General features: G+C 43.2%; 1 protein-coding gene across 1 annotated transcript in view; it reads left to right on the top strand.

The window, feature by feature from the left end:
* NSUN4 (NOP2/Sun RNA methyltransferase 4) overlaps nucleotides 1-19,234 on the top strand; it is a 29,224-nt gene extending 9,990 nt beyond the window's left edge. The window contains exons 3-6 of the mRNA XM_046663131.1: nucleotides 3,658-3,812; nucleotides 7,535-7,695; nucleotides 16,959-17,083; nucleotides 17,685-19,234. Of these exons, the coding sequence (XP_046519087.1) occupies nucleotides 3,658-3,812; nucleotides 7,535-7,695; nucleotides 16,959-17,083; nucleotides 17,685-17,961 (718 nt within the window). The 3' untranslated portion in view covers nucleotides 17,962-19,234. The remainder of the gene's footprint in view (nucleotides 1-3,657; nucleotides 3,813-7,534; nucleotides 7,696-16,958; nucleotides 17,084-17,684) is intronic.
* Nucleotides 19,235-26,901: the final 7,667 nt, after the last annotated feature.

The following is a 26,901-nucleotide window of genomic DNA, read 5'->3' as shown; positions in this document are numbered from 1 at the left end:
GCTACACTATCTAAATTTGTGTAAGTACACTCTATGATGTTCACACAACGACGAAATCGCCTAATGACGCATTTCTCAGAATATATCCCGTCGTTAAGCGACACATGACTATTAGGAGACCTAACCCGGTCTTTTCTGAGGAAGTGAAATGTAAGCTAAGACCTGAAAACTGAGTATGAATTAAAGCTGATGGCAGGTGATTGGGATGGGGGTGAGAGGCTAAATATGAGGCTACAGAAGCAGGCAGGAGCCAGATTATGAAGGTCTTATAGGCTATAGGGGATTTTGGACTTTTTCTCTAAAAGAAAGAGGGAGCCATGAAAAGTTCTAACCCGGGGAATGACATGACCAGATTTGGATTTTTTAAATATCATTGTAGGGGCCGGCTAGGTGACATAGTGGTTGAGTTTGCACTCTCCACTTCAGCAGCCTGGGGTTCACGGATTTGGATCCAGGGTGTGGACCTACAGACCACTCATTAAGCCATGCTGGGGCAGTATCCCACATACAAAATAGAGGAAGAGTAGCACAGATGTTGGCTCAGCAACAATCTTCTTCGAGCAAAAAGAGGAAGATTGGCAACAGATGTTAGCTCAGGGCCAATCTTCCTCACCAAAATAATAAAATAAAAGAATAAATAAAACAAATATCATGCTAGCTGCTGTGTGGAAAACAGATTGGAGAGGGGCAAGGCTAGAAATGGGGATGTAAAGTAGGAGGCTTTGCAATAATCCTAGCTACTAGCTTGAGGAAAGGCTGTATGCTTAAGAGAAGTAAGGGACGAGGCTGGAAAAGTGTATGGGGGGCTATGTGTGGGAGTGCCAGGAGCTTGCAGTTTGGGGAAAAGGAATTTTTCTGGTGGCCCAGGGTTGCTTATAAATGGCTGGAATTGCCAGGGCTGGGTGGCTTCAGACCATGTGCCTTTTACTACCTATTGCTCTAAGTTGCCAAGATCTGTTCTAGGGAACCACTGAAAAGAGTTTCTGAGCAGGGGAAAGGCAATAACGCACAGTAGTTATAAGCATGGGCTTTGGAGTCAGGAAAATCTAGATTGGGATCCTGCTTGCTTCACTTATTAGACTTGGCATTGGGTAACTGAGACTTGGTGTCCTTCTCTGGAAAATAATGATAGTAATAGCTGACACTATAGCTCACTATGTGCCAGCTACTGTTCTAAGCATTTGACTTCTGTTAATTCCTTTCTCACGGTAGTTGTATCTAGTGGGTACTCATTACACGTGAAGAAACTGAGGCACAGAGAAGTTGAGTAATTTGTTGAAGGTCACACAACTAAAGAGCAACTGGGCTGGATTTTGAGATCCATGTAGTCTGGCTCTGGAATCTGGGTTCTCCTGCCTCATAGGGTTGTGGTCAGGATTACACGAAATGATGCATATTAAACACCTACTATAGTACCACAATATAGCACTCATAAATAAATCTCTTGCTATTGATGTTATTTTCATCAAAGTTATGCTTCAGGGGAGCTGGCCCGGTGGCGCAGTGGTTAAATGCATAAGTTCTGCTTTGGCTACCTGGGGTTTGCCAGTTTGGATCCCAGGTGCAGATATGGCACCGCCTGTGCTGTGGTAGGCATCCCACATATAAAGTAGAGGAAGATGGACACAGATGTTAGCTCTGGGCCAGTCTTCCTCAGCAAAAAGAGGAGGATTGGCAACAGGTGTTAGCTCAGGGCTAATCTTCCTCAAAAAGAAAAAAAAGTTATGCTTCAGGAAGATCATTTTAGTTGTGGGGGGTGGGTAGAGGAGAGAGATTGGGCAAGATTGGAGGTCAGTTTGGAAGCACTGGCTTTATGCAGAACCTTGGGGTAAGAACCATGTGGTTTCCTACGTTGCCTGAGGGGCTTGGCTCCTACTCAGGGAGGATGCCCTGAGAGTAGCAGGGAAAGCAACCCCTGTATGTTTGGGTTTTTCCTTCTTGTCTTGATGGACTCCTTATAAATCAAGGAATCTTAACCTTTCAGGGTTAAGATTCAGGGTATTCAGGGAGTCCAGGAACCTCTTGGAATTGTCTGAAAACTTGTTGTACTCTTTTTTTTTTTGGAAAGAGGGACTGTAGCTTTCAGCAGATTCTCAAAACTGTCTGTGAACTGAAAAAATATTAAGGAGTGATGCTTCCAAAAGGAAGGAACTTGATGAGAATGGATTTTGTGGGCCAGTGGTGATGTGATAGCAATTCTCAGATTTCTCAGTTTTCTTCTCGTTCTCCTTTGTGAGACATGAAGCACACAATTTGGCAGACAATCCAAGTGTAATTGGACTTTGAAAATATCCTATCACAGCCTGAGCCCATTTGTGAATCCTGGAGGTGTCACAACCTTACTATTGGGGATTGTAGCTCTTGTAGCTGACCCTCAGTGGTTTCTGTCTCCTTGAGTCTGTCCCCAGTGGCTTCCTGCTGAGTTGTGTCTCAGCCTGGGGAATGGCTCTACTACCAGTTGCCCTTTGTCAACTGGCCTGGGAGTGAGGAGTCCATCTGTGACCATTAGGTTGTTGTCTGTTGTTCCTCTCTCTCTACCCACACCATTGCTGCCTCTCTTCATGCCTCATTGGCTCTCACTTGGACTCTTGTAACAGCCTTCTCACTGGTGTCTCTATTTCTAATTTGTTCTTTGTAGCCTACCTAGCTTTCTAAAACTCTATCTAGCTGATCAGGTCATTTTCCTTAAAAAATTTTGGTAACTGCCTATAGGTTATAGTCCAGACTCCTTAGCATAGGGTTTAAGACCTTTTACAACCTGGCCTCTATCTGCTTTCCAACCTCAATCTCATACACCTTGTATTTCTACCACACCAGATTTCTCATTGTTTTCTGAAAGAAGCTGTGAGTTTGCATGCTTCTGTGCCTTTGCTTGTTCTCTTTTCTTCTGCTTGGAATGCTGCTCTTCCTTTTTTTTTTAAACCTAATGAAGGCCTATTCCTTCATCAGGCCTAACTCAGATAACTCTGACAGGCACAGTTGATGGCACTTTTCTCTGAACCCACAAAGCTCTTTGATCTCAATATGTAACCCAATAAAACTGAGTTCTTACTATAGGCCAGGCACTGTTTCAGGTGTCAGGGATATTAGAGTGAACAAAGCAGACAAAATCCCTGCCCTTGTTCTAATAGGGAGAGAGAGAGGGGAAAAAATACACACACACCTGTACATGTAAAGTGATTAAGAAGTGTTCTAAAGGAAAATAATGCAAGATAGAGAGAAGGTGATGGGAGTTGGGTGCTGCTAGTTTTAGGTAGAGTAGTCAGGAAATGCCAGTGCCTCTCTGATGAGGGAACTTTTGAGGAGAGACACTCGAAAGAAGTGAGGAAGCAAATGAGGGATATTTGGGGGAAGAGCTCTGCAGGCAGAAGGTACAGCAAATGCAAAAACCTGAGAAGAAGCATGCATGACTTTATTACGGAATAGCAAGATGGCTAGCATGGCCGAATTAGAGTGAATTGATCTATGTTTTAAAAGGATTGCTCTGGCTGCTGTGTAGATGAATGAGTGAGTGAGTAAATAAGTGAGTGTGGGTTTAAGAAGTGAGTTTTTGCTGAGTAGAACTCAGTAGCCCCTGAGGGCGTGAACTTGGTGCCTTGACTTCCAGTGGGTCTCTTGACTTGGAATTTGACTGTAAGGTGGTCTCCTCTCTTCTAGGCTTGGCAGCCTGGGTGTCATGGACTACTACCTGATGGACGCTGCCTCCTTGCTGCCTGTCCTGGCCCTTGGCCTGCAGCCTGGTGACACGGTGCTTGACCTGTGTGCAGCCCCTGGGGGAAAGACACTAGCATTGCTTCAGACTGGCTGTTGTCGTAAGTCAGAGGGCTGATGTCTTGGGCAGGGAGGGCTCCCCACCTCACCCAGCCGGGGGCACCATGAATATGGTGGGCTCTTTGGTCCAAGATCAGAAGGGATAGTGCTTGCTTGCTAAGCTGGTATATTTTTTCTGTTTGCGATTATTTCCTCCCTTTCTCTGTCAGTTGGCCAGCAAAGATTGCTGAGCAGAGCAGGGTCTCAGAAGGCAGATTAAAGCAGGGCCCTGATCAATCTACCGCAGACACTTTCACTCCTCTGCATCTGTTTACTTAGTCTCTGAGATTAATTTCCATTTCCTTAGCCTGCCAGCTAAAGCGATGAGATCTGGCTGCAGCCACCCTTTATAGCTTGTAGATCTTTCTTCCTCCGGCTTTATGTGCTTCAGCCACATCCTGCTACTCTCTGGTGCCTGAATAAGCTTCCACCTTTGCTCATGTTACGCTTTCTCTCTAGAATACCCCCACCCCATCCCAGTGGGCCTATCTACATCCTTTTAGTTTTCAAGCCTTAGCTCAAGTGTGCCACCTCCTGGAAGTCTTCCCTCATGACCTCTGCTGGCCAGTTGAGAAGTGATGCCTCTGTCCCCTGTGCTCCTACACGATGGGCATCACCCTTGCAACTGTTAGCACATTAGCCTTGCATCCAAACTTTATTGGGTGTGCATCTTCTCCCTCTTCAAGACTATGAATTCCTTGGGGACAGGCCCAAGTCTTCCTCATCTCAGTAGCCTAGCCCAGCCAGGGCCTGTGCACTGTAAGTGTTTACTCCAGCATCTACTGGCCAACATCCTGCCTTATACTAGGCAGTGTTTTTTCCTTGGGGACCTGAGAAATATCCACAAGGGGTCTGTGATTTTCACACTCACCCTGGAGCTCAGCCAGGCTTCTCTTGCCATATGCCCTGGCCTTTTTGTTGGACCTGGACTCTTCTTTTCCAGTTCTCATCAGCCAACTTGCACAGTTTGAGTTAGCTTCCACCCTCATGGTAGGCCCCATGAGTGATTCAGAGAGGTACCACATTTGATCTTAGCCGTCTGGAAATCCACAGATATTTTGATATGGCTTAATGAGTCCAATGCAAGAGAGCCCAGTCTGTGTGCTGGGCTGTGCTAATCCGATTGAGTGGTGTGGGAATCTGTCAGAAGGGGGATGAATGAGGTAGAGTTACTAGGAAGAGGAGGAACTTGAAATAAGAGTCGGGAGAAGGGCCAAGGAGAAGTAATTGAGAGTTGCTCTTCTAAGGTGTGCTGAATTACCAGCACCTCACCCTCACCCCAGCAACTCACCCAAGTGACTCCTTGATCCCAGGGAGATGGGAGCACAGAATTTCAGTGCAAGAAGGGAAATTAGAGATTACCTAGTCCAGCCCTCATGTTTTATGGAGGGGGAAATTGAACTCTGGAGAGATTAAATAACTTAAAGTTTTTACACGAGTTGGAGGTGGAGCCAGAACTGGAACCCAGCTTTTCTGTTCTCAGTTCATATCCTTCTGCAAATTCTTGTTGAGCAGACAACCCAATTTTTAGTTTTTTTTTGTTAAAGATTTTATTTTTTCCGTTTTGTCCCCAAAACCCCCCGGTACATAGTTGTGTATTTTCAGTTGTGGGTCTTTCTAGTTGTGGCACGTGAGACGCTGCCTCAGCGTAGCTTGATGAGCGGTGCCACGTCTGTGCCCAGGATCCGAACTGACGAAACCCTGGGGTGCGGAAGTGGAGTGTGCAAACCTAACCACTCAGCCATGGGGCCGGCCGCTCACTTTTTAGTTCTTTGAGTGCCCTCAAGAGTTGGGACTGGGGCTGGCCCCATGGCTGAGTGGTTAAAGTTCTGCATGCTCTGCTTCAGCAGCCTGGGTTCTCAGGTTTAGATCCCGGGTGTGGACCTACTCCACTCATCAACCATGCTGTGGAGGCATCCCACATACTAAAGTAGAGGAAGATTAGCACAGATGTTAGCTCAGGGCAAGTCTTCCTCACACACAAAAAAAGGGGGAGGGGGGCGCCTGGCTAGTGGTGTAGTGGTTAGGTTTGCATGCTCTGCTTCGGCTGCTTGGGGTTTGCAGGTTTGTTGTCTTCTTTTTTTTTTTTTTGAGGAAGATTAGTCCTGAGCTAACATCTGCCACCAATCCTTCTCTTTTTGCTGAGGAAGACTGGCCCTGAGCTAACGTGTGCCCATCTTCCTCCACTTTATATGTGGGACACCTGCCACAGCGTGGCATAATGAGCAGTGTGTAGGTCCACATCCGGGATCTGAACTGGCAAATCCTGGGCTGCCGAAACAGAAGGTGTGAACTTAACCACTGTGCCACCAAGCTGGCCATGGTTTGGCTCCCAGGCACGGACCTAGCACTGCTCATCAAGCCATGCTGTGGCGGCATCCCACATAAAGTAGAGGAAGATTGGCACAGGCGTTAGCTCAGAGACAATCTTCCTTAAGCAAAAAAGGGAATATTGGCAACAGGTATTAGCTCAGGGCCAATCTTCCTCACACACACAGAAAAAAAGAATTGGGACCATATTTCTTTGTGGGAACACTAAGCTAGTTCATAGTAGTGACCACTCCCATTAGATAAGATATGCACTTTCTAGTTCTTCACCACAGTTTCCACCTCTCCCTTTCACTCCTTGGCTCTGAGGCCAGGTATCAAGTGCTATTTAGCATCAAGATTGCAGTAATATTTTTTCTTATAGTAGAGCCAAGAGCAAAGTGAGATATTTCTTGAACTCGTGTCTATCACAAAAGGGAAAATGAAAGACAGATGGTGAATCAGGATCGTTAGGATTAGGTTTGGTCATATATGATAGAAAACTCAACTAACTGGCTTAAAGAAGAAAAGTTTATTTCTCTCTTACATGAGAGAAGCTGGGATATAGGCAGTCCAGGGCTGGTATGGAGGCTCCACAATCATCAGGGACTTGGGTTCCTTTTTTCTTTTGGCAACCTATTTTATTGCTGGCTTCTGTCCTCAGGATTCATGGTCCAGGGTGACTGCTGGAACTCTAGTTATCACACTCAAATTCAAGGCAGGAAGAGAAGATGGGGCAAAAGAGGCGCATCTAATTGTGTCAGCTTCTTTTAAACATCTTCCCAGAAGCGTCACACAATAATTCTGCCCATAACACTTGGGCCAAAACTTAGTCATATAGTCATACTTAGTTGTAAAAGGAGGCTAAGAAATGTAGACTTTTGGGGCACATTGCTCTCTCCTCCCCAAATAAAATTAGAGCTCCATTACTAAAGAATAAGGGGAGAATAAATTTTGGGTAAATAATGTGTAGTGTCTGCCAAAGATGAAGAGAGATACATATTTCAAGAAAAGTGCAAGAGAGTGTATTTCTTTAGAAAAAATATTCTTACCTGGTCTACTTTATTTATTTACAAAAACTTTTTGACCTGTGTAGGTGTTTGCTGTTGCAGCCCCTGCTCCAGAGTGTCTAGTACAGTGCCATGCACATAATAAAGGTTTCTCCTCCACCTGCCCCTCCCTGCCCCAGGGTCTGCATTGATTGGCTCTGCCTGAGAAGTGGTCTGACAGTCCATCAGCTCCATTGCTAATGGGATGTTTCACTGGGCCATGGCACCTGAAGTTTCTTTATTCCCACAGGCATAAAATATCCATACTACCCAAAGCCATCCATAGATTCCATGCAATCCTTATCAAGATTCCAATGGCATTTTTTACAGAAGTAGAAAAAATAATCCTAAAATTTATATTCCCACAGGCAATCTTGCTGCCAATGATCTCTCCACTTCCCGAACAGGCAGACTACAGAAGGTCCTTCACAGCTATGTACCTCAAGATATCAGGGAGAGGAATCGAGTTCGAGTTACCTCATGGGATGGCAGGAAGTGGGGAGAACTGGAGGGGGACACCTATGACCGGGTAAGTGATTCCTGACCTGGGACATCCAGCCAGCCAAATCTGGCCTCCCCATCCTGGCTCCAGGCCCTGAGCCAGTAGGATTCAACCCTACATAATTGAGTATGTAGGGCTGTTTCTGGACCTGGGCAGCTCTCCATGGGTGATTGGGAGAAAACAGTCATCTGTGGAATTATCAGTTCAGCTTAGATGACTGGCTACTGTCTTCATTAGAGACAGCAGCAAAAAGAGTTTGAACCTGATCGAGTGGAAAAAAGTTAACTTATTTTATTTCTTGACTCACTTGGTTGCTCAGAAACCCTCATTAAAATAAGTATGAATAAGCCCATTTTATTTATTTTTGAATATTAATTCAGCACATGCTGCACAATTCAGAAGGCACAAAAGGGTATCGAGTGAAAAGTACATTTCCCTCTTACTCCTGTCTCACAGCCGTCTACTTCCTCTCCCTCAGATGACCAGTGTTTGTGTTCTTCAGTAACCTTTAAAATACATTCTTTGTGTATATACAAATATAAATATGTGTGTTTTTTATAAAAATGGGAATAGTAGTATATTATATTGACTATTCTGAACTTTGTGTTTTTTCAGTTAATAACATAACATGAGGGTCAATCATTTTTATGTTTTTTTTTTTTTAAAGATTTTATTTTTTTCCTTTTTCTCCCCAAAGCCCCCAGGTACATAGTTGTATATTCTTCGTTGTGGGTCTTCTAGTTGTGGCATGTGGGACACTGCCTCAGCGTGGTTTGATGAGCAGTGCCATGTCCGCGCCCAGGATTCGAACCAACGAAACACTGGGCCACCTGCAGCGGAGCACGCGAACTTAACCACTCGGCCACGGGGCCAGCCCCTTTTTTATGTTTTTGAAGTATAATTGCTGGGAACAGTTTATATGCATTTAAGATTTTGGCTGAGGTCACTAAATCTCTTTCTGTGGAGGTTAAATCAGTTTCACTTCTACTGGCAGCGAATAAGAGTAATGTTTCCTCACATCCTGCCATCATTGGTGTCGTCAAACTGGTTTTTGCCAAACTGGTAGCATCTAATTTGTATTCTCTTATTGTGAATGATGTTGAAAGTCATTTCATATTTTTAGGTTATCTGTATTTTCTTTTAATTGGCATATTCTAAAAATATTTATTTAAAACATATACTTTTTTTTTTTAAATTTTTTTCCTTTTTCTCCCCAAAGCCCCCCAGTACATAGTTGTATATTCTTCGTTGTGGGTCGTTCTAGTTGTGGCATGTGGGACGCTGCCTCAGCGTGGTTTGATGAGCAGTGCCATGTCCGCGCCCAGGATTCAAACCAACGAAACACTGGGCCACATGCAGTGGAGTGTGGGAACTTCACCACTTGGCCACGGGGCAAGCCCCTAAAAAAGATACTTCTAAAAACTATGTAACTCTTGTCTCTGTGTTGTCATCTAGCTCGTTTATCTAATGTGTCCAGTTCTCACCACCCTGCCTCAACCAGTCTGAGAAATTGAAAGACCAAGGCTTATAGAATCTTAGGTAGGCTTAGGAGATGTGCCTCCTGCCTGTGTAAGAATCCTCTATTCGGCTTTTTTTACTTGGAGTCAGCAGAACAGAGTGGAGAGAGCATGACCTCTGCTGTCAGCCTAACCTGTTTCTCTGTCACAGGGCTGCCACTTACTGACCTTGGAAAAGCTGCTTGATCTCTCTGAACTTCAACCTCTTCATTTGTAAAACAGGGAGTATTACTATGTAGGATTATTATGAGGATTCAATGGGAATGTCCCGGGAAAGCGCTTAGCACATCACCTGGCCATGAAGATTAGGCAGGTAGTAGCTATCATTGTTACTCAACCTGTTCTTGCACACTTCCATTGACAGGGGCTCACTGAGGTTCTGTGGTTGGACAGGTTTGATGTTAGGAAGTTCTTCCTCTTATTGAATTAAAATCTGTAGATTGGGGGCCAGTCCCGTGGCCAAGTGGTTAAGTTCGCGCGCTCCACTTCGGCGGCCCAGGGTTTCACCAGTTCAGATCCTGGGCGCGGACATGGCACAGCTCATCAGGCCATGCTGAGGCAGCATGCTCCATGCCACAACAAGAAGAACCCACAACTAAAACATACAGCTATGTACCAGGGGTCTTTGGGGAGAAGAAGAGAAAAAAAGAAAAAAAAATCTGTAGATTGTATGGTCTATGGTTGAGTACAAGGATTTTGGAGTCAGACTGCTTGGATTGGAGTCCTGACTTCATCACTTACCAGCTAGAGAAGTTTGGGTAAGCTAACCTTTCAGTTAAGCTTCAGCTTCTTCATCTGTAAAATGAGGATTGCAGTGCCTATCCCATAGGTGAAGATTAAATAAGAATGCGTTTAGCACAGTTGCTGGCATATAGAAAGCGTTTAATAATATTATCATCATCACAATCCTTATTATTTCCATTCACTGATCCTAGCTATGCCTTCTGGAACAATATAGAATGAGCTGCCTCCCGTTTCACTTGAAAGTGCTTCAGACATTTGAAAACAGTTTTAATGTCCTGAATATGTCATGATTAATTTATTTGTTGAACAAATAGTTATGTACAACATACTATGTGTTAGGCAAGTGTTAAGCACTTTAGATGCTAAGAAGAATGCTATTTCAGGGCTCCACACACTCTTGATAACTCCTTCCCTCCGCCAACTCTTCCTGGCCATCAGCTGGAGTGAGGACAGGACTCCAGAGCTCTGTGTGTTCCTGGCAAGACACCTGCTCCCTTTCCCGCTCACAGCTTTCTTTCTGGGTGCATTGTGGTTATAACTTTGCCTATCCCTTTATATTTAGCCTTGTTGAATCACCTCCTTTCGGATGTGTCTCTTATATACTGCATAGAGTTTGGTTTCACTTTGTGAACCAATCTGTAAATTTTATTCTTTTAAAACAATTGATGCCACTGATACATATGGTGTCAGCTCTGTCAAATTATTTTACTGTGTTTATTTTATTTACTGTGTTTCTTTTACTCTGATCTCTCTTCTTTGCTTCTTTGGTTTTCTTTCCACTTCTATTGTTATTTAGGTAGGTTTATATTTTAATTTTACATTAGGTAATTTCAATATCAAAACTGTTTGAGGGTTTAATTCTACTGGTTGTAGTTTCTGCTAACTCTTGCTCAAGGAAGCTTATTTCTTTCTAAATTTTGTGGTTATTTTGGTTACCTGTCATAATTTTCTGACAACTTTTCTATTGGAGTATAACACAAAAGGGATCAAATTGTAAGTATACTTCTTAAGGAATTATAGTGAAATACACTTATGTTATCATCACCTTTTCAAAGAAATGTATTACCAGTGTCCCAGAAATTCTCTTATGCCCGTTTCTACCCTCCTAGAGGTGATCACTATTTGACTTTGGAAACCATAGATGTTTTGAGCTCTATGTAAATGTGATCATACAGTCTGTGCTCTTGTCTGACTTTTTTCGTTCAACATTACGTTTGTGAGATTCATCCACGCTGCTGCCTGTAGCTGTGGTTTGTTCACTGTTGTGGCTGTGTTACATTCCATGGTGCGCATATATGACAATATTCTATTTGTCCCTTATTTTGTAATAGACGATGGGGTTGTTTCCAGTTTGGGGCTATTACAAGGAACATTGCTGTGAACATTCTTGAAAATGTTTTCTTGGTTCACTGCTGTACCCATTTCTGCTGAATTGCTGGGTAATGGAGTATGTATATGTTTGGCTTTAGTCAATACTGTCAAACAGTTTTCTAAGTGATTGTGCCAGTTTACATTCCTCCCTACACAATATGAGAATTCCAGTTGTTCCACAACCTCATCAACATGTACTGTTTTTTCCCCATTTAACCTTTCTGGTAGGTGTGTAATGGTGGTTTTAATTTTCATTTCACTGGTAACTAATGAATTTGGACACCTTTTCTTGCATTTATTGGCCATTCTTTTTGAAGTGAGAATTCAAGTATTTTGCCCATTTTTTCTGTTGTCTGTTTTTTTCTCATTGATGTATAAGAGTTCTTTATGTATTCTGAATATGAGTCCTTTATTGAATATATGTATTGTGAGAATGTCTTCTTCCACTCTGTGACTTATCTTTTCACCCTCCTAATGGTAAACAGAAGTTCTTAATTTTAATGCGGTCTAATTTATCATTATGGTTAGTGCTTTGGGGTCTTATTTAAGATACCTTTGCCTACCTAAGGTAATGAAGATATTCTTCTGTTATCTTCTAGAGACATTTTTATTTTACTTTTCCCACCTAGATTTTCAATCCATTTGAAACTGATTTTTACATAGAGCGAACAAAGTAAGGATGCCAGAAATGGTATCTGATTGGCACAGTATCAATCATTGACAAGATTATTCATTTCCCACTGCTCTGCCATATCACTTTTGTCATAAATCAAATATCCATATATGTGTGAGTCTGTTTCTGGACTCTGTTCTGTTTATTGGCCCATTTGTCTTTATTTTCAAGAAACTATACTGTTTTAATTGCTATAGCTTTGTAATAAGTTTTGATGTCTGGTATAGTAAATCCTCCAACTTTGTTTATCTTCAGATTTCTCTTGGCTATTCCTGGTCCTTTGCATTTTCATAAATTTTAGAATCAGTTTGTTAATTTGCACAACAGAATCATCAGGGCTTTGTCCAGGGGTTACACTGAATCTGAAGAACAAATTTGAAAGATAATTTCGCTGGACATAGAATTCTATGTTGGCAATTGTCTTTCAGCATTTTGAAGATTTTATTTCATTTCTTTTACTATTCATTGTTTCTTTTGAAAAGTCAGCTATAAATCTTATTAAAATTCTTCTAAAGGTGTGTCTGGCTGCACACCCAGTTGTGCAAGCAGTGTGGGATAGGTTGTGGAGAGACTGAAGAAAAGACCCAGAGATGGCGTATGAGACATAAAGGTCTATTGGGTCTTACTTATGGGGAATGTCCAGGAGCTGCCGGCTGGATGGAGTTGTGCACCTACACCTGCTACTGTGAACAGAGAGGGGTTTGCTTATCTGAGCAGGGGAACAAAGGCTACACACTTGCCAAGAGGGGCTGTCCTCACATGACAGCATTCCAAGGCCGGGTAGCTCTCGTGGAAGGGCTCGGTGTTCCTCCAAGAGGTGGTGTTCTTTGCGAAGTCCCTAGATTGTTACAATACCAAGATGGTTTGCGGCATGCCCAGAACGGGGCCAGAAGGACACATGGTTATGATAGGGCACGTAGGCTAGTGCCCTTACAAGGTGATATATATATTTCCTGCTTTGGGTTTATAGTGCTTCTTGAATCTGTGGCTTGATTTTCTCATCAGTTTTAGAAAATTTTCACCTGTTATCTCTTTATGTATTTTCTCTGCCTCGGTTTTTCTCACTTATGATTTTGGGACCCTAATTAGATGTATGTTAGGCTTTTTCACTGTGTCCCATATATATTTTATATTCTTTTATATTCTTCTCTCCTTTTTTCCTCTTATAATTCAATCTGAATATTTATTTTGACCTGATTCACCAGTCCTTTCTTCAGCTGTGTCTAATATGCTATTAAACATGTCTTTTGAGTTGTTTTTATTTTATTTTTTTTTTTGAGGAAGATTGGCCCTGGGCTAACATCCACCACCAATCCTCCTCTTTTTTGCTGAGGAAGATTGGCCCTGAAGTAAATTTGTGCTCTTCTTCCTCTATTTTATGTGTGGAACACCTGCCACAGCGTGGCTTGATAAGCAGTGCATAGGTCCACGCCTGGGATCTGAGCTGGCGAAGCCCGGGCCACCGAAGCGGAACGTGTAACCTTAACCACTATGCCATTGGTCTTTTTTAAAATTGAGATATAATTGACATATAACATTGTATAGTTTTAGGTGTTCATCATTAAACATAATGATTTGATACATGTATACATTGTGAAATGATTATCACGATAAGTCTAACATCCATCACCACACACACTTACAGATTTCTTGGATGACAACTTTTGAGATTTATTCTCTTAGCAACTTTCAACTGTATGATACAATATTGTTAACTGTACCACCATGCTGTACATTACATCCCAGGATTTATTTATTTTATAACTGGAAGTTTGTACCTTTTGACCACCTTCACCCGTTTCACCCACTTCAACCCCCCACCCCTAGCAACCGCCAGTTTGTTCTCTGTATCTATGAGTTCATTGTGTTTTTTTTTTTTTGATTCCACATATAGGTAAGATCATACAGTATTTGTCTTTCTCTGTCTTATTTCATTTAGCATAATGCCCTTAAGGTCCATCCATGTCACAAATGGCAGGATTTCCTTCTTTTTAATGACTGAATAATATTCCAGTATGTATGTATGTGTGAGTGTGTGTGCACACATGTGCACGTGCCACATTTCTTTATCCATTCATCTGTTGATGGACACTTAGGTTGCTTCCATGTCTTGACTGTTGTAAATAATGCTGCAATGAACAAGAGGGTGCAGATATCTTTTCAAGTTAGTCTTTTCATTTTCTTTGGATAAATTCTCAGATGTGGAATTGCTGGATCATATGGGAGTTCTATTTTTAAATTTTTTTGGAATCTCCATACTGTTTTTCATGATGGTGGCACCAATTTACATTTCTACCACATCTATTGGGTTCTTAATTTTAGTTATTATGTTTTTCATTTTTAGAATTTCCATCTGATTCTTTTTATAAAAAATTCCAGTTCTGTTGAAATTGGAAACTATAAAATTTTCTGTTGGGGCCAGCCCCACGGCCGAGTGGTTAAGTTCGTGCACTCTGCTTTGGCAGCCTGGGGTTTCACCGGTTCAGATCCTGGGCACCGACATGGCACCGCTCATCAAGCCATGCTAAGGTGGTGTCCCACATAGCACAACCAGAAGAACCTACAACTAGAATATCCAGCTATGTACTGGGGGGCTTTGGGGAGAAGAAGAAGAAGAAAAAAAGAAGATTGGCAATAGATGTTAGCTCAGATGCCAATCTTAAAAAAAAAGAAAAAAAATTTTGTGTCTTTTCATCTAACTTTTTTTTTTGCTGAGGAAGATTTACCCTGAGCTAACATCTGTTGCCAATCTTCCCCTTTTTTCGCTTGAGTAAGATTAGCCCTGAGCTAACATCTGTGCCATTCTTCCTGTATTTTGTATATGGGTTGTTGCCACACATGGCTGATTAGTAGTGTAGGTCCACACCCAGGATCTGAACCCATGAACCTGGGTCACTGAAGCAGAGCATGCCAAACTTAACCACTACTCTCCATGGGGCTAGCCCGTCATCTAACTTCTTGAACATGTTAATCATGATCGTTTCAAAAACTATGATAATTTGAATATCTGGATCTCATATGAGTCAGCTTCTGTCATCTGGTTTTTTCTCTTGGTTTTTGGTTATTTGATTTTGTCTTCTGGTGTTTGTAGTATTTTTTGCTTGAATGCCAGGCATTTTGTGTGAAAATTGTAGGGATAATCTGAGGCTCTAGATGGTGACATCTTTCTCTAGAAAGGATTTGATTTTCCTTCAGGCTGACAGTTAATATCAGAGCAGATCGTCTTAATTCAGTCAGAAATTAGTCTGATTCCAAGCTGGAGTTTGTGAGGGCTGTTCTCTTTGCAGTTTACCTCTACACCTAGGGTATTAAATTTCAGGGCTGCAACTCAAGGCATGATGTGTTTGTTTACCAGGACCCTCTGCTCTTTGGTGTGGACTCTGGACTCCAGTTTTTGTTCCCTCAGCCCCATAGGATTGCTGAAAGTTCTCTTGGTTTGCAACAAGCTATTCTGCCTTTACTAGAAGTGGAAAAATCTGATTTTGTTTATTGTCAGCTTAGAATCCTTGCCTGGTTAATTATAAGAGCCCTGTTTTGAGGGCTAATCTGCATTCCTCCAGAAAGAAACCTGCTTTTGCCAGTTGTTTGGGGGATCTGTCAACCCAGGACAATTAATTACCCTCTAGGGGGTTTTCTGGGTCATGCAGGCATTATGAGTTTGAACCGTCTACTTGACTGGTTACACATTCTCAGGGAGACTTCCTTCTTTTTCTCTTTTTGCCCAGAGTTAAAGCCAAAACAGACAAGTTCTCTTGTTGTCTTCTATTGTGGGCTGAGGCTTTTTTTCCTACTTCACTCTTTGATTGAAAATGAAGCCCTTTGAGGATTTTGGCTTTGCTATGGATTTCCTTTCCAGTCTCTACCTCAGGTGGGCCCAGTGCCCTGTTTTCTGTCCACCAAGGCTTTGGGTTATCAGGGGTTGGTAAAAGATAGAAGCCATCAACTCAGCTCCAGCATGCCTCCCTAGATTTTTGCTCTTAGTTTTTCTTTGGCTTCTGAGGATTTCTCTAATTTTCTGTGAGCTGTGCATTTAAAAGTATTTTTGAAAAATATTTTATCCAGCCTTTTTAGGTATTTTGTACTCCAAGGGTTTTCAGGATATCTAATTTACTGCATTGCTGGAGATAGAGGTGTTAATTTCTTCTGGGATGTGGTTTCTAAACATCCCACAGGCCCTTCTCTGGGCATCCCTATTTAGTTACTGTCTCTTTTTCCTGTGAAGGCCAGCCCCATCATAGCTCTTGAGATGTGACCTGATCAGAATACAAGGTAATCATTATTTCTCTTACTCTGCATGCACTGTGTCAATTCATGCAGCCTAGGAATATATCAGAAAATTGAACATTGGGTCATTATTAATTTACTCTTGAGTTTTTGCTTAACTAAAAATTCACAGATCTTTTCCATAAATGATTTTACTTTTTTTAAACATAACTATAGGATTTTATTTTTAATTTTTGTTTTTGTCTCTAGTGCCTAGCACCCAGTAGGCTCTTAGTAAATGAATGAATGATTTTACATTTCTCACCTTAAAGCTTTTCCATATTGGATATGACATCGTTTCAACATAAGATAATTTTGAATCCTGATCCTCTTATTCAGTATATTGGCTACCCTCTGAGCATTGTATCATCTGTAAATTGGATGTTTTCATTCAAATAGCTAATGACAGAACCAAGGACAGAACCTTGAAGCACTAAAGACTTCTTCCTAGGCTGATATCAATTATTTAATTATAGTTATATGTGTGTTGATGGCTTTTTGACCAGCCCTGAGTATATCTAAATATACGATTTTCCCACTTATTATTCCACAGTTGTCTACCAGGTTAAAATGAGAAGCTTCGTCCGGTACTCTGCAATGGGAAGATGGACAGAGGGAGCACTCCACAAAACTTCCCAAGCCAGGGGCCTAAAACAGCCCTGGTCTAAGGAAGAGGAGCCTGTAAGGAGCTCTGATATTTTACCCTTTAACACTCTGGGCAGGTGCTGGTGGATGTGCCCTGTACCACGGACCGCCACTCCCTTCATGAGGAGGAGAACAACATCTTTCAGCGATCAAGGAAGAAGGAGCGGCAGATGTTGCCTATGCTGCAGATGCAGCTTCTCGCGTGAGTGATAGATTTACAAAAACTCAGGATTTTAGACCAGAGTGTTCCGGGTGTCTGGTCGCCTGGGGGACTAGAAGCTCTTACCAAGACCATCAGCTATAGAAGGGTTTTCTGGCTGGGGATCTGCCTGGAGGAGACAGACATCATGGGTTGGTCTTCTCTGGAACATAAAAACCCTATGCGGTAGGACATACATAGCAGGTGAGCTGCACAGATTCACTTATGCTATCCTACCCCCATGCTAGTCCAAGTACCACTGAGTAGTACAAGTTTGAAAAATAGTTACTGAGGTCAAGGCTCTGTAGGGCTGGGGTAAGGACTCAGTCCATAGCCAGCATCAGGGTTTGGTCCATAACCAGAGTCAGAGCTCAGGAGATCATTTCAAGAATACTTCCTGGAGGAGAGCCCATGGAGTAAGGTTGGGTTGTTCTCTGCTTTGAGAATGACTTTTCAGGCACTGTCATTGTGGAAGGGACTTCAGAGGCTGTCTAACACAACTACCCATCCCACAGTAGACTTCTCCATGCTTCCAGCTGCTTCTGTTGCCCTCCTACTGCTGGGAAGCTCACTAGTCACTGCTTCTCTCTCATTCTGGTTTCAGGGCTGGACTCCTTGCCACCAAACCAGGAGGCCACGTTGTCTATTCTACCTGCTCACTCTCACACTTACAGAACGAGTATGTGGTACAAGGCACCGTTGAGTTCCTGGCCAATCAGTACAGCATCCACGTTCAGGTGGAAGACCTGACTCACTTCCGAAAGCTTTTCATGGACACATTCTTTTTCTTCCCCTCCTGCCAGGTTGGAGAGCTGGTAATCCCAAACCTCATGGCCAATTTTGGGCCTATGTACTTTTGCAAAATGTGTAGGCTGACGTAGCCTTACCCCATTCCTGAAGCCCTGGTGTAGGAAGACAAAGAGTGTACCCCCATGGAGGCACCAGAATCTCAGATCAGAGGCAAAGATGCGCTCTGGGTCCTGTCTTCATCCTGTTCAAGTCTTTCTATAGACAGTTTTCAGCAGTCGAAAGTAGGAGTTTTTCAGTCCTGCTGTCCAATTGTGGAGCATCAGCAGGTTTCTAACTTATTACACCTCACCCCAACACCCCATCACCAAGCCTGTGCTGAAGTTTCCTGCCCCATTGGGGGCTTAGGAGGAGGAGCCAGTGAGCTGGCCTACACTTTAAGCTGTAAACTTGGGAAGAAGCATTTAGCCAATAAAATTGTTGAAGCTCCATAGAGCTGGGGCTGAAGTTGAGGGCCTCATGTCAGTCAAAGTGCTGTTAGTTCTGTTTGTACCAGCTGCTGCTACTGAACACCAGTTCCTAGGTGCCCAAAGCCCCGGACATCAGCCTGGTTACAGGCCTCTGGTTACAGAGCCCTTCTTACACTTGAGGCAAGTTCTGTGTGGTCAGTCTTGAGCCCAGTGGGCCCAAACAAGCCTACCTAGTTTCTCCATATGGCTCATGATCTAATTTAAGGAATGAGTAACTAAAAATGTTAAGCCAATGCGTAATAATCTCCTTACTTACATCAAGAGAGCTCTCCTGAGCTGGATAATTCCACCATTCCTCCTGCTCTCTACAGCACTGCTGCCTAAGTGTGGCTGGGGAAGCTGCTCTGCCCCAGGGCTGCGATGTTCTCTTGTGTGTTCCTTCCATTGTTCATTCCTCCAGCAGGTATACCTTGAGCTCCTATCTCACAGGTAGCCAGGGAGCTGCTGGAGTTGTAGCAGTTGGGATCGTGGGAGATAATAAGACCTCATCCTTTGGAATGGCAGCTCTCCTCCTTTGGCTCTCTGAGCACTTAGGAATCTCCTGATGTCTTGTTATATTCTACTTTTTGTTTTGTTTTGTTTTTTCTCATTCCTGGTGTGTAACTGAGCTCTGGCTCCAGTTCTTCGGCCCATCCCTAATCCCTCAGGGCTCTTCCCGCAGGGTCACAAGGCCTTACCTCACACCGTGTTTGGGGCGACATTACATCATTTACTGACTGTATGCTAGTTGTGTTGTTTTTGTGACTTTAGCATGAAGAAGGCAATACTTTAATGGCAGGGATATTAAAAATTGCTTATGGTCACTTGCAGATATTGCTTTTTTTTTTATTAAAATTTTTTTTCTGGGGACGGCCCCAGGGCCAAGTGGTTAAGTTCGTGCACTCTGCTTCAGTGGCGTGGGGTTTCATCAGTTCGGATCCTGGGTGTGGACATGGCACCACTCATCAGGCCATGCTGAGGCAGCGTCCCACATAGCACAACCAGAAGGATTTACAACTAGAATATACAACTATGTACTGGGGGGCTTTGGGGAGAAGAAGCATGAAAAAAAAAAAAAGAGAGAAGATTGACAACAGATGTTACCTCAGGTGCCAATCTTTAAAAAAAAAAAATTTTTTTTTTCTTGGGACAGCCTGGTGGCATAGTGGTTAAGTTCATGTGCTCCACTTCAGCTGTCCAAGGTTCGCAGGTTTGGATCCTGGACGTGGACTTACACACCGCTCATCAAGCCATGCTGTGGCAGCGTCCCACATACAAAGTAGAGGAAGATTGGCATAGGTGTTAGCTCAGGGACAATCTTCCTCAAAAAAAAAAAAAAAAAAAAATCTGAAAAACTGGTTCTTGTGCATAAAAGGGTTCTTCCCTCTTTCCTTATCCCTCCTCTTCCTCATCCCTCCTCTTCCTCTTTCTGTCACTCCCTTTGTTCCTTATGCCTTTCCTGCTAATCCTTGTTTGCATATTACAGGTGTCAGCTGAGAAGGATTTTAGATAAGGTTAAGCCTTCTTCTTTCTTAGGATTTGCCTTGTAACTGAGGGCCCTTGAAGACCTTCCAGGCTCAAAATAGAGTGAAGGTGAGCGGATAGAGCTCCAGGGAGTAGGACCCTAATTAGCCTCCGTGTGTTGTATGGGATCTCTGCCTGCTGTTTATTCTGCACTCAGTATTTGCTGAGGCTGGGAGGTCTCAGGTGCTTGGGCATCCAGCCTGGTGCTAATTGAATGCTAAGCAGTGATAATTCAAGAGGGGGTCTCCTGCCCCTGGGGTCCCAGTCTAATGGGGACAGACAGACCCAGTTAAGAAAAACAGAGATCTGCTTTGGAAAACACTTTTATTATCTCCTGTAATTGAACATTTACCTAACCTACAGCCGAGTTATTCCAATACTAGGGGCAAATCAAAGAGGAACTCATACATGTACACTAAGAGACATGTACAAGAATGTTCATAGCAGCCTTGGTCACAAAAGCAAACCCAAATGTCCATGAGCAAGAGAGTGGACAAATAAACTGAAATATTCACACAATGGAATATTATACTGGTGTCAAAACAAATGAGCTACAGTGATATATAACAATATGGATGAATCTTAGCAATAAAATATTAATTGAAGTTTAGTCTCAGAATATTAAATGTAGCATGATGTCTTTTTTTTAAAAAAAAAAAGAAACAGCTTTTGTCTTTTTTATGTTATTTACATACAATATAATTTATCACTTTTAAGTGTACTGTTTAATGAATTTTGATAATTGTCAGATAGTATTATCACTGTCACCATCAAAATATAGAAGAAAATTCCATCTCCTAAAAAGTTCCCTTGTGCTCCTTTGCACAATTCCCTTTGCCCCTCCCTGGTCCCAGGTAGTCACTGATCTGCTTTCTGTCACTATGGTTTTGCCTCTTCTAGAGTTTCATATTGTGGGAGATAGAGTTGATTTACAGCTGCATTGCGAAAGCTCTGTCTTTATCTGGATGTCTTGTTTTTCACTCTTGGCCAAGGTAAGGGCATTGGGATTCCTAATGTGCCACTTAAAGTGACTCCCAGGGTTGCTTTCTTTACTGATGGTTTACAACTGGCCTAACCGGTGTTGGTTATGTGGCCAGAATAGCATAAAAACTCTGCCTGGAACTTCTAACTTGAGCTCTCCCAAAGCCAAGATTCCTCACACAAATCATGGTGATGCCATCCAAAGATGGAGCACTTTGCTTCACATCCTTGATGACGCTTGGTATTCTAAGTTTTAAACTTTGTTCTAGTTGGTGTGTTTTGATGTCTCATTGTGGTTTTATTTATTTATTTATTGCTGAGGAAGATTCACCCTGAGCTAACATCTGTGCCAGTCTTCCTCTATTTTGTATGTGGGTTGCCGCCACAGCATGGCCACTGATGAGTGGTGTAGGTCCACACCCAATAACCAAACCTGGGCCAGCAAAGCAGAGTACACCAAACTTAACTACTAGACCACTGAGCCAGGCCACCTCATTGTGGTTTTAATTTGCATTTCTCTGATGACTAGTGATGTTATAAAGTTAAATACAACTAAGAATTTTAAAACATTTTTAAAGAACATATGTGCAGTAAAACTATGTAAAAAGGGAGGAATGGTTCTCGCTGTGGGATTCAGGATGATGTTTCCCACAGGGAGAGGGATAAGATGGGGCTGGAGGGAGCATAGAGTTAGATTAGGTTATTGTCAAGGTTCTGGCTTTCATATTTGGTGTTTCTTACGTTGTCAAAACAACTAAATTAGTGAAAAGTTGTGCTTAAAAGTGTGTTGTGGGGGCTGGCCCAGTGGCACAGCAGTTAAGTGCGCACATTCCGCTTCAGTGGCCCAGGGTTTGCCGGTTCAAATCCCAGGCTTGAACATGGCACTGCTTGGCCAGCCATGCTGTGGTAGGCGTCCCATATATAAAGTAGAGGAAGATGGGCACGGATGTTAGCTCAGGGCCAGTCTTCCTCAGCAAAAACAAGGATTGGCAGCAGTTGGCTCAGGGCCAGTCTTTCTCAAAAAAAAAAAGTATGTTGTGCATGATAAAATTGTATTGTGAACAAGGATTATGCTTAGTCTAATTCTGTGCACCTGATGTCCAAGAAAAGAGAGGAGGGGGTAGAGAATGAAGCCTGTAGAGTATAACTATGCTAAATGTGGCTTGATGTGGGCTGTGGGAGGGGCCATATCTAGAGAGCTGCCCCAGACTTGCTCCTGCGTTCTCTTTCCTTGTGATCTACAACAGCCCATCGTTGGCAGAGGACCAGGTGTTGAGGCAGCCATGGGTCATGGTAGGGAGACAGCTTGGGTCCGTGGTTTTTACCTTATGGGGAGTCACAAATTGTTGGAGAGTCTGGTAAAAGCTTTGGCTTTTCTCAGGAAAAAAATAAAACACCACATTTTACACATAATCTCAGTGGTTTGAACACTCCCTAAAGCCAATCTGTAAACCCCAAGTTAAAAACCTTTGGATTAGAAAGTCTCAGAATTTGAGGGTCTTGGGGCCAGCCCGGTGGTGCAGTGGTTAAGTTCACACGTCCTGCTTCTCGGCGGCCCAGGGTTGGCAGGTTCGAATCCTGGGTGTGGACATGGCACTGCATGGCACGCCATGCTGTGGTAGGCGTCCCACATATAAAGTAGAGAAAGATGGGCACGCATGTTAGCTCAGGGCCAGGCTTCCTCAGCAAAAAAAAAGAGGAGGATTGACAGCAGATGTTAGTTCACAGCTAATCTTCCTCAAAAATAAATTAATTAATTAATTAATGGGCTGGCCCTGTGGCTGAGTGGTGAAGTTCGTGCACTCCGCTGCAGGCGGCCCAGTGTTTCGTTGGTTTGAATCCTGAGCGCAGACATGGCACTGCTCATCAAACCACGCTGAGGCAGCGTCCCACATGCCACAACTAGAAGGACCCACAACGAAGAATATACAACTATGTACTGGGGGGCTTTGGGGAGAAAAAGGAGAAAAAAAAAAACAACTGTAAATAAAAAAAAAAGAATTTGAGGGTCTTTAGAGGAAGCCAAGGGGGCAAGCAGAGCCCCCAGGCCAACTCAAGTCCCCACTCCCTCCCCTGCCCACCTGCTCTTCTTCCCTGCTGCATTCCTCATCTCCAAACACAGCGCCACCGTCCACCCTGCTGCCCAAGCCAGAAACCACAGTGGCTTCTGATGCCTATGTAATAATAGCAGTGACAGGAGTCATTTCTGCATATCGAACGCTTACCTGAGGCAGGCCCATGCTGAGCATTGTTTTACACGCAGCATTTTTCCTTGTCCTCAAAACCCCCTGAGAGATAGGTACTCTTTTAGTTCTATTTTATAGATAAGGAAATGCACTTAGACCACTTACGTAACTTCCAAAAAGTTACATACAATCTGAAATTTCTTTCTTGAAATATCTCTTGTATCTTAGGTCAGGCCTTATTTCTCACAGAACAATAACAGTAGCCTGAAAACTGATTCCTAGGACTCTAACCAGTCCTAAATCCTTCCGTTCTCCCCACCCTCTCATGCCACCTGTTATCTGTTATGTGGTAGCTGACCACAGTAATTCTTCCTATCCTGTCCCAATGCAGTGTGACTTTTGCCATTCCTTCATCAAGAAACAGTCTGGTTTCCCACCCTTTGAACCTGGGCTGACCTTATGATTTGCTTTGACTGGTTAAATTTGGTGGAAGGAACATTGTGTAAGTTCTAAGCTTGGAGCTCAAGAAACCTTGCAGCTTCCGCTCTCTCCCTGGAACTCTTTTACTGCCATGTGAAGCAGCTCACGTTAGCCTGTTGGATGCATGTGATGGACACCATATTAGACCTTCCAACCTCAGTGAAGTGGTCAAATGACCCAGCCTGCATGCATGACCCAGTCAAAACCAGCCTAAGCTGCTGACCCTCAAATCATGAGCAAATAAAATGGTTGTTTTAAGCCATTAAATTTTGAGGGTGGTTGGTTTCATAGCAATAAGTAACTGACGCATGTTAAAAACCCAAATCTGATAGCATCATTCACTTATTTATAATCTTTTGTTCTCTCTTTGTTGTCTGCAGGATCAAGTCTAAACTCTGCCCTGGCCCCTGGTTATTGATTCTTTTCCATCTCTGCCATTCCCCACTGCTCTCTTCTCTCACAGATTCTTTGTCTATCCCAAGTGTAACGTGCCCCACTGATGCCTGTGTGTCATGACACGTGGTCTTTTCTGTCTAAATGCCCTGTTCTCTCTGCTCTTCTTGCTAGCCCAAATTTCCCTTCTGAGAAGCCTTCCCCGATCCTTCTAAAGCAGACTGAGTTGCCCTCTTCTATGCTTTCCCAACCCTCCGTGTGTAACGTGAACGCAGCACTTCCCATGTTTGATTTCTCTCCTCACCCCATCCCCAGACTGGGAATTATTCAGAGCAGGAAGCTAGTATTCATTTTTGCATCCCTAACCCGAAAGCACTGATATGTTTGGTACATATTAGGTAGTCAGTACATATTGAGTATCTCTTATGTGCAAGGCCTAATCCTAGAAACTAGAGAGTGGTGAACAGAACAGACAAGGTCCTTGTTCTCACGGGACATACGATCCGGTGGGCAAGACAGACAAGTAATTACAAATGAATTACAACTAAATTATAGGTGAGCAAAGTGCTGAGAGAAGGGGGTCATATCCCTGGGGACTTACCCTAGCCTGGCGAAGAGATTTTTAAACAGACCTGATGATGAGGATTAGATTAGTGAGGCCAAGGCGGGTGTTGTGTGAGGGGATATTCTCTAGAAGAGAGAACAAGTCATGTTACTGTGAAGCTTCTGAGGCAGGAAAGAGTACATTCTAGGACATGAAAGAGGTTCGGTGTTCTGCAAGGTGTAGAGAGAAGAGGATGGTTGTGAAATATGAGGTTAGAGAAGCAGGCAGAAGCCAACTGCACAGGACCTTGCAGGCCACTTGAAGGAGTGGGTATTTTATCCTGAGTAATTAGAACCCATTGCAGGAGTTTCAAGCCAGAAAATGATCTGATCAGATTTCCATGGGCCTCCCGCTGGGAATATGATTATCAATAGTATTTGCCAAATGAGGAAATTAAATAATTGGCTCAACAGAAAATGCTCAAGGCTAGTCCTGTCCTTAAGCTTACTCAGCCCTCATATCTCTGAGTAAATGGGAACTGCTGAACTCCAAGCTGCTCAGACCACATTTTGAGGTGACACATTACAAGGTAGATTGGCAAACTCAAGTGTAGCCTGAGAAGGGAGACCAGGATGGAGAGGAAATTGAAAGTCTCATCTTGGGAAGAAGAATTGGGGGAAAGGGGAGTATTAAGCCAGGAGAGGGGAAGAATTGGGGAAGAAAGATGCTGTCTCTAAATAGGACTGTGCTGAGGCAGGGGGAGCTGATGTGTTTTGAGTGTCCCCAGGAGAAAGCTGGGGCCAGTCGAAGGAAGTTGTCATGAGCCAGATTCTGGTCAACATGAGACAACTTTAAACTAGTGTTTTCTGAACAATAGTTCACAACCATGACTCATTAGTGGTCACAAAATCAATTTTGTGGGTGTGGTAGGCATTAGGGCTCTGCACAGGTACTAGTTACTCCTCCTGGGCAATTGGCAGGGTTTCCTTTCCCACTCCCCTGCGGTTGGGCGTGGCCTGTAACTTGCTTTATGAAATATTAGTGGAAGTGTCATCTGTCATTTCTGGATAGAATCTTTGAGAGTGAGCATCAGATTTGCTATGTCATTCCCGTCACAGTGATCATGGAAACATTTGTTGAGATGGAACCTACATCCGCCTGAGTCCGCAGGTGACTGTGTGGAGCAGACCGCCATGGACCTGAATTAGACATGTGACAAGAGTGAAAAAAACCATTGTGTTAAGCCACTGAGAGTCTGTGTTGTTACTGCAGTATAACTTAGTCTATCTTGACTGATAACAGCAGGTATAGACCAGCTACACGTTTTTAATGAAACAGAATAGAATAGAAAACATCAGAGTACATCACATATAGTAAGGGTAAATATCATTTTGTGAAGTATTTGCTTGTGTGTGTGTGGGCACACACGTTACTAGGTTTTAATTTAAGGTCTATTCATAATTCTATGAATCATGGTAAAAAAAAAAAGGTATAAAAAACACCCCTTTAAACAATGACAGTGGTCTAGCAATGGAGAGTGCTACTTTGTAAGTGTATTAGACACTTGCTGACATGGCTCCCAGAGATCTCTGCCTCCTAGTACTCATGCTTTTGTGTCATCCCCTCCCCTTGAGTGTGGGTTGGACCAAGTTATTGCTTCTACATACAGAATATGACAAAAGTGATGAGATGTCATTTGCATGATTAGATTCCAAAAAACTATGACTTCCATTGTACTGGTATTCTCTTTCTTTCTTTTTTTTTTTTTTTTTTTTGAGGAAGATTAGCCCTGAGCTCTGCCGCCAATCCTCCTCTTTTTGCTGAGGAAGCCTGGCCCTGAGCTAACATCTGTGCCCATCTTCCTCTACTTTATATGTGGGACGCCTACCACAGCATGCCTTGCCAAGCAGTGCCATGTCCGCACCTGGGATCTGAACCAGCAAACCCGGGCCGCTGAAGCGGAACATGTGAACTTAACCGCTGCACCACTGGGCCGGCCCCTGGTTTTCTCTTTCTGACTCTTACATGTTTTCCCTGATGGAGAAGGCCACCTGGCAAAAAGCTGAGGGCAGCCTCCAGTCATCATCGAGGAACTGAGACCCTCAGTCCTGCAACCCTCAAGGAACTGAATCCTGCCAACAGCCACGTGAGTGTGGAAAAAGATCCTTCCCCAGTTGAGCCTTGAGATGACTGCAGCCCCAAATGATATCTTAATCGCAGCCTCAAATGATATCTTAATTGCAGCTTGGTGAGACATCCTAAACCAGACAACTCAGCTAGGCCATGCCCGAATTCCTGATCCACATAAACTGTGAGACAGTAAATGATACATCTTGTTTTAAGCCACTAAGATTTAGGGTAATTTATTACACAACAATAGATAACCAATACAGTATTGCACTCTGATATTTTCTAGTCTTTAGAAGTTGGAGTGGACATTGTGGTTCCCTCCTTGTC

This window comes from Equus quagga, chromosome 5 (genome assembly GCF_021613505.1).
Source record: "Equus quagga isolate Etosha38 chromosome 5, UCLA_HA_Equagga_1.0, whole genome shotgun sequence".
Lineage (NCBI taxonomy): Eukaryota > Metazoa > Chordata > Mammalia > Perissodactyla > Equidae > Equus > Equus quagga.
This window is presented reverse-complemented; position numbering and strand designations above follow the sequence as displayed.